Below are 8249 nucleotides of genomic sequence, written 5' to 3'. Positions count from 1 at the left end.
ATTTTAATAAGATTTTTTATTGATTAAGGAGATAATTTAATTAGATAAATATAATTATAATAAACGTTAAATGAATGCAATTTGCCATTTTTATTATTTCAATTTATAAAAATGACTTAATGTATTATTAATTTCCACACTGATATAATTACAATTTTGATCGATTTAATATATAAGTAAAATAAAAAATATATATCTCTTAATAACAGAATAAAATGCGGCTCCATTTCAAAATCACACTTGCTTTTCCCCCAAAAAAAAAAATCACGCTTGCTTTGTTTTGTAGTTTTTAGAGCGAATCTCTTCTACATAAATAAACTTCTTATTTCTAGTAGACAAAATTTGGCTCCTCTGCTATAAACTTTCTGTTGAATTCGTAGCTCTCTGTGACGGACTCGGTGGTTCAAATGTTCATTTGCAGAAAAAGCTTCTGAAAGAGAGAGAGTCAGAGAATAAAAACCATCTTATTCCTATCCGAATCTCTGGGGCCGATCGCCACTGCGGGGTCTGCGTCCTTTGCCGACATGAATTCCGGCGATCTTTGCCATCCCCGTTCTCTTTTACATGATTTTGTCCATCATACCCGCGAAAACAGTTTGTATTAAAAGAAGGCGCGCAGAGAGGAATTCAGAAATCCTCGTTGCTCTGGAATCAGACATCCGAAAGGAAAGCGAAGGGGCGATCGAATGAGATGGAGAAGTACGAGATGGTGCGCGATATTGGATCTGGAAACTTTGGAGTTGCGATGCTGATGAGGAACAAGGAGACGAAGGAGCTCGTTGCCGTCAAACATATTGAACGAGGGCATAGGGTTTGATCGGAGTCCTTTGTTGTTCTTCGGCTATTAATTGAATGTTTTCTGTTCATGAATATGGTTTAAATGCGGCAGATCGACGAGAATGTGGCAAGGGAGATTATTAATCATCATTCGCTCCGCCACCCTAATATAATCCGATTCAAGGAGGTAGATATTTGCCAAGGGTGATGGTTACCGATTTGTTCGAATTCAACAACGCCTTTTTCGTTTTCTGAACCCTTAGGGTTTCCAGGTGGTTCTGACGCCAACGCATCTCGCGATCGTAATGGAGTACGCCGCTGGTGGAGAACTTTTCGAGCGGATCTGTAACGCCGGTAGATTTAGCGAGGACGAGGTGACGATTTCTTATTTAATTTGTTCCACTTTTCTTTATTTTTTATCTTTTAATTAGAAAAAATAAAGTACCAATGTTGTTATGGTAATTGGTAATTCTAAGTATAGGCGAGATATTTCTTCCAGCAACTCATCTCAGGCGTCAGCTACTGCCATCAAATGGTAATCTTTTTTTTTTTTTGCTGAAAAAAATTCACAATCGTTTAGCAAAACATATACAGTAATTAATCCTGTTTATAAAACTTTTCCAGCAAATATGCCATCGAGATTTAAAGCTGGAGAACACTCTCCTCGATGGAAGCCCTGCTCCGCGCCTCAAGATTTGTGATTTCGGATATTCCAAGGTTTTATTCTTCCTCTTTACTCTGAAAAAAACTGTAATCACCAACAGATATTTCTGTTTGAAAAATTGTAGTTGGCTGAAATTTATTTTTGTTATTTCCAGTCTTCAGTCCTGCATTCTAGGCCGAAGTCCACGGTTGGCACACCGGCTTACATCGCGCCGGAGATTTTATCCCGGCGAGAATATGATGGCAAGGTGAGTGTTGATGATTATAATTTTAAATTACTTGTGATTATAAAAAGATTAAAAAAAAATTACTTGTGATTATTTTTTTGCTTTAGATATTTTTATGTTATTTTTTTATCATAAGAATAATCTTCTAATTTATCTTCTTCTTTTATTAAAAAATCAATTGACTTATAAGCCGACTTTAGTTTATAAAATTATCTTATAATTAATTCAATTTAAGTTTAAGATTTTATTTCAACGACTTTTTTATTATTTTTAAAGCTTTTTTTAGCATAAAAATTAAATTTTTATACTAAAAAAACTGTCTTAAGAAGTAGAAAATGGTCCCAAATAAAATTTAAATCAGAGTGACATAAGATATTACGCAAACTTTTTCATTTTATATTAATATTAACAAAATAATGTGGCCCCATAAGATGGGGATTAGCATCTTTGAAACCCTGGGATGGGTAATTTAAGAAGGTGAAATAGGTGGCTTGGGAGCTAAGCTACCACCTCAGAAGGACGGCAAATTATTTGTAGATGGGTAAAGATTATATCATCGGAAGCCACGTTGTATTTGGTGACGTTGCGATGTTTTTTTTTTTTTTTTTGTTGTAATGGGTGCTGGTATTTGACCTCATAAAAACGGATACGTCGTCGCGGCTTGTCAAATGCGTGGTGGGACCCGCCGTAAGTAGCGGCAGTTGACAATTATCCCCACCAAGAGCGGTTGATGCCGGCCTGCGAGACACGGGAGCTGCGGATGTGAAGGCGGGAGATGCTGGTGGAGCCATGGCACGTGTGAAAGGGAACATGGCTATCGGAAAGTGCGGAAGATATTTATATTAATTTCTCGAAGGGAACTATACATTTATGTGTCACCTGGCTTCTGCAGTTTGAGATTAGGTGATTATTAATTAATTCATTGAACCAATATGGACGGTTTTCTATTTGGCAATAACAAGCCAATGGGCCAATAATGATAAAATTATTTGGAGGAATAATATAGTTATGAATAACCAATCAATATGTTATGTATTTATAATTGTATATATTATATATTATTTACTTGCATATATATTCTCAAGTATTTATAAGATAGTCGACGGGCTTTAAGGAGAGGACTCGTTTCTATGGGCCTCATATAGAAACTTGCCGAGGAAACTCAGGATGGTCGTCCCTCTTGGGGGCAATTGAGGACCTTGTCAACTGAGTAACTCGCCACTTGCCCTATAGAAGGAAGGTATTCATCGTAGCGACTTGCCACCATCTGTGATGGGTGTCTCCATCGCCACACATTTAAGTCCAGCTACAAGAAAGTGCCTATTCAGAGGGCCCTCAATTTTCCCTGCTATGATCAGCCAACCACTGATTTTATTTCCTTTAAAGCATTAGTTCTCTCTCCTTTCCCTCTAGGCGATCTGGGACTCAGCGTAGGTCATTAGCAGCCCCCAAATAATAGTTTATCATTGAGCACCCCTTGCTTGGAACTCACTTGCAGACTCCTTACTCGGTATTTCCAAATTCATCCACACTACGGAGTTTGCCTAGTGCACACTCTACACTATCGAGCTTGCTTAAAGAAGATCATCAGAGCTCGGTAGCCCTTTCTATCCCTCATCTAATTAACATGCAGCACAAGTTTAGGATAGTCTACATTGCATTGTATTTTTTTATTTTTTTGATATATAGCCTTTTGTGTAGACTTTAAAATCTTAAACTAAGGGATGTTGAGGAGTATTTTGGCATTTTTAAATCTTTTAAGATTTCTCTGCTAGTTGAGATCCTGAGCTTTTAAACGCTTCATTATAGCTTCTTTCTAGTTTTGCTTTTGTATTTCTTATTTCTCTTTATTCTTACATAGTTTGCAGCAACGTAAAAAATATGAAAAATATCAAATTTTTGAAATGGACTGGGGTGCTGGGTAGTGTGGCACCCCAGCGCCAATGTTCACGGGAATTTTTAAAATAGAACTAGAATGGAGGCTCTGGGAGGAAACACGGTTACGTAATGTTATTTACATGCAGCACTGCCACGCTAGTTCGTAGGAGTGTCAGGGCGTTAGGCATTACAATGAGTTTTTATATAATTTTAAATCTAAAACCTACCATTTCCATTCCTTCCTCCCCCACTGTTGTAGCTTGGCCATGAAGGAAAAGAAAAAGGAAAAGGGAAGAAGGAGAGAGAAAAGAGAAAGCTATGTTTCTAGTCGCTGTTTCACTTCGCCGCTTTTATGATATTTCTTTAGATCGTTGTAAGTGACTTCTTTGCTTCTATTTTCAAAGATTTTTATTTCTATCGTTTGATTTCTGCCAAAATGATTTTAATTATATTTTCTTAAGATTAAGTTAATTTCTATTGCAATACTTTTCGTATATTGTAGTATTAATTATTTTGGTCATATTGGCTGGTTAGTTTTATATTTTCACCAGTTAAAATAATAATTATTGCATTTTGTATGATTTAAAGGAATAGTATTTTTTGGTATATCAATATAATTATATTATTAATACAAGTATTGCGAATGATTACATATATGTGAATGAGTAATAACATGTGTCATTACTTCTATAATAGTATGTGTGTGTTTCTACAATAATGTGTTAATGTGTGTGGAAATTAAGTAAAGACTAGTTGTTACTGGTGTTGGTTAGAGATTGATTTAACCTGTGCAGGACGGTGGACTGATGTGTTTTTCTTTAAATATTATGATTTATGATGTTATCCTCCACTGATTCACATGATTTATTGATTGAGAGTTATAGCGAGATGATTATTATACTGTCGGGCAGAAGTGATGATTCTTTTTACTGAAAGTCATTTGTTACTGATTCACTGATACTGATAATTATTACTAAAAATATATCATGCAAACTAGAACTCCTTGTTTAGTATGATTGTTTGCTCATTCATGGATTACTGTTATTTTTACTACTAAAGATTTTACTATTACTAACATTGTTACTGGTATTTTCATTGGTTAACTGGTACTATTACTTATCTACTATTACTGATTTACTATTATTGAACATGTGATTATAATATTGATTTGATATTGATACAGAATAATTGAACATCATGTGTATGCTGCTGTATGATTCATTGATAGTACTGCTTATGATTTTCGGATTTCTGACAATTTTCAAAGATACTTCCGCTTTGTTGATTTATATGATTTCTCTATTATTTTTATAGCACTGCTGCAAAACTGGTTTAAGAATGATTGTTTGTAGTTACTATTTTGATATATGTACTATATTATTTTATTGATTTTACTACTACAACATATGTTTTATTGTTCTGCATAGATTCATAATCATGTTGATTGTTACTATTATGAACTAAATGATTAAAAACATACTATTTTTTTCTGTGCTTTGAGTTCAATAATTGAGTTTTGGTGACCTGCTAAGCTTTTTAATCTAAATATATATGGTTTAATGATTTCAAGTTAAGGAAGTGGATTGGGATTGTCAGACTAATCAGATAAATGATTTCTCAAGTTTTACTATTTTTTATTTTTTAATTATTCTTTTCTAGTTAGAAGTTGGTAGAAAGTATATTGTATTTGTATGACTCATAGCTATTATATATGATTTTTAGAGAGATAAACACATAAGTATATTGATGTTTTAATCATAGATTATTTTCATTGGCAATTTATTATTGAAAGAAATTAGTTAGCTCTGGTTGTTATTATTAGAAGATAAAATATATAATTCTTTCTAATTTAGATATTGGGGCGTCAAAGATTTCATGTCACTCCTTAGATGATTTGTCTATTAATAAGGTCTGGTATCATATACTGACATATTTGGATCTAACATATATAGTCATAAATTTATGAATTGTGCTACTTAATATTTAATAATTTCTCTTACAATTGCCATTAGCTTTGTTGTGTGGAGAAAAGCGATAGAGAGAGATAGAGTGTAATGTCTTAGCTTTGCAAAAAGATCAAACACACATGCAGATAAGAGAGCAATGTAAGAATTATAAGAGACACTAGCAATGTAAGAATTATAAGAGACACTAGCAATTTTTTTTGGAAAACCCAGGAAAGGGAAATCACAGGGTCTGGCATAGTTAAAATGATTTCACTAATATTTTTTATTTTATTATAAGTGAAGCCCTTCTCAAGAGAAGATATCGATATACTGTAAAAAATATATTAGTTTGTTTAAGTTGGAAGAGCTCTTTTGCATGAATCCAATATAAATCCAATTGCTAAAGTTGGGAGTTAAAATTGATGTCGATGAAATACATTAATCTTATAAGTGATATTGTGTGTTGACATTATTAATGATGGTAGGCGATGAACTCAGTGGGTGTCAGATTAGTCATGTGATAATGATCAAAAGATTACATATTGGTGGATCGTAGTCACCTACAGTGATTGAAGAACCATAGTTAAGCAACATATATCAGAGAATTATAGTCGGGCTACAAAGATCAGCAGACCATAGTCGTTTAAGTATTGTAGTCGAGCAGTGGTGGTTCGAGTACCACAGTCGAGCGATAATGGTTTGAGGACCACAGTTGGGCAATAATGGTCTAAGGAACATAGTCGAGCGATGATAATTCGAGAATTGTAGTTAAGATTCAAAGGTCAGGGGACTATACTCGGCAAGAAATTAAGGTCAATAGCACTGTATCAGGTGATAGTGGTAGTATGACCATAATCGAGCAACGACAATCTAAGTATTGTAGTTGAGCGACGATGGTTTGAGGACCATAGTCATGCAATGGTTGTTACAATATTGTAATTAAGTGATAGTGGTCTGAGGACTATATTCGTTAAACGACAGAGGTCAGAAAGAACATAGTCTAGTGACAGTGATCAAAAGATTGTAATTAAGTGAAGGTGGTTTGAAGATCTTAGTCGAGCAATGGTGGTTTGAAGATTTTAGTCAAGTAATGGTGGTTCGAAGATCATAGTCGGGCAACGATGGTTAAAGGATTTTAGTCAATGGGTGATAATGGCCGAAGGACCGTAGTCAGCGGGTAATGACGGTTAGAGAATTGTAGTCAGACGATAGTGGAGGGACTATAATTGATCAATGATGGTCTAAGGACCGTAGTTGAGCAATGATGATCAACGGACCATAGTCGGCGCGTAATGGAGCTTAGAGGACTATAGTTGGAAGAAGAGGTTAGAAATTCATAGTCGGGTGATAGTGCTCTGACGATTGTAGTAGGCGGACAATGAAGGTTAGATGATTATAGTCGGCAAGTGATGGAGCTTAGAAGGACCGTTGTCGAGTGATGATGATTGAAAGATTGTGATTAGACAATGATAGTCTGAAGACTGTAATTGGCGAGGAGATCATAGTCGAACGACCATAAAAAATAGTAGTCCGACAATGGTGGTGGAGGGGTGTTGTTGGCTAGTGACAAAAGTCAAGGATCATAGTCAGGCGAACGTAGTCAAGACTGTAATTTGTGGGAAACATAAGTTAAAAGGACCATAGTCGGGTGACTGTGGCCAAATGATGGTAATCGAGCGACTGTGGCTAGATGATTGCAGTCGGGCAACAGTGGTCCAAGCACCGTAGTGGTCGATCGACGAAGGTTTGTTGGCAACACTAAGGTGGATCCTTAGAGCCTCAGAGCTTGAATCTCAAGCCAAAGTTTGAGGTTCTAGCTCCGAGCTCCTCCACCCTCATGCAGAGAGTGGGGGTTTACTTATAATTTTTTTTAGAGTAGTGTATCCATAATATGAAGAAAATTAAGAACAATGCATCATATGCCCAATTGATTCTCTTATCATAAAGCGTTTATTCCACATTTAAGTTATTTAGTGAAACTTAAATTAAGTGATATTGGGCTTGTTGGATTTGTCTTACTGAGCTGCTCAATTCCATCATTATTTTTATGCATGAATTCAATTCATTTCTTCCTTATATATTTATATTATCATATAATTATTACACCATTATTGTTTGATACGTCCACAAAAATTGCCTTGATCAAGCATGAATCTCGAGGCATATTCAAGTTGGAAATTTTTCAAAATTAAATTTGGGATCATCTGAATTCCAATTTCATCAAACTTATAGTCAAATTGAACATCTCAAATTGACGAACCAAATAGCACGAAAATTGGTCCAGCCCAAGCCCAAATGGGTCCGAATCGAGGGCCCAGACTACATTTGGAAGGATTAAAGTATTATTTGGATAAAGAAATGATATCCAAATATGGCATGCTTATAGTCAAATCGAGCGTCTCGATGAGATGAATCCAACGAGCCCAAGATCTTTGAGTTCCGACATTGTTAAGGCACTTAAACAGTTGAAAAACTCTCTACGATTGGGGGAATCAATACGAGCCATCCAATGGAGCACTCTGAACCTGCCCCGGATCTTCTCTAGATTTACAGGGTGTGCCACACATGAAAATCTATAAATAGACCCTCACTCTCTGCATGAGGAGGACCCTTGGGCTTGAGATTTAAGAGAGCTCTGAAGCTTCAAGAGCTCTAGCACCATCGCTCGGCCGCCGCCAGCCACCGGACTTCAGCCCGACCTTCGTCGGACCACTGCCTGGTCGCCGCTTGCCGCTGGACCACCGCCCGGCCGCCGCCT

The 8249-nt window shown here is 36.0% G+C and overlaps 1 protein-coding gene across 1 annotated transcript in view; it reads left to right on the top strand.

Moving 5' to 3' along the window:
• The first annotated feature begins 259 nt into the window (after positions 1-259).
• LOC110094403 (serine/threonine-protein kinase SAPK7) overlaps positions 260-8249 on the top strand; it is a 14197-nt gene continuing 6207 nt past the window's right edge. Inside the window, exons 1-6 of the mRNA XM_020819630.2 lie at positions 260-811; positions 890-964; positions 1050-1151; positions 1259-1312; positions 1402-1494; positions 1596-1688. Coding sequence (XP_020675289.1) covers positions 692-811; positions 890-964; positions 1050-1151; positions 1259-1312; positions 1402-1494; positions 1596-1688 — 537 coding nt within the window. The 5' untranslated portion in view covers positions 260-691. The remainder of the gene's footprint in view (positions 812-889; positions 965-1049; positions 1152-1258; positions 1313-1401; positions 1495-1595; positions 1689-8249) is intronic.

The sequence above is a fragment of the Dendrobium catenatum genome, unplaced genomic scaffold (genome assembly GCF_001605985.2).
Source record: "Dendrobium catenatum unplaced genomic scaffold, ASM160598v2 original_scaffold_209636, whole genome shotgun sequence".
NCBI classification, from domain to species: Eukaryota; Viridiplantae; Streptophyta; class Magnoliopsida; order Asparagales; family Orchidaceae; genus Dendrobium; species Dendrobium catenatum.
The sequence above is the reverse complement of the archived record's forward strand: the minus strand, read 5'-3'. Positions and strand labels throughout refer to the sequence as shown.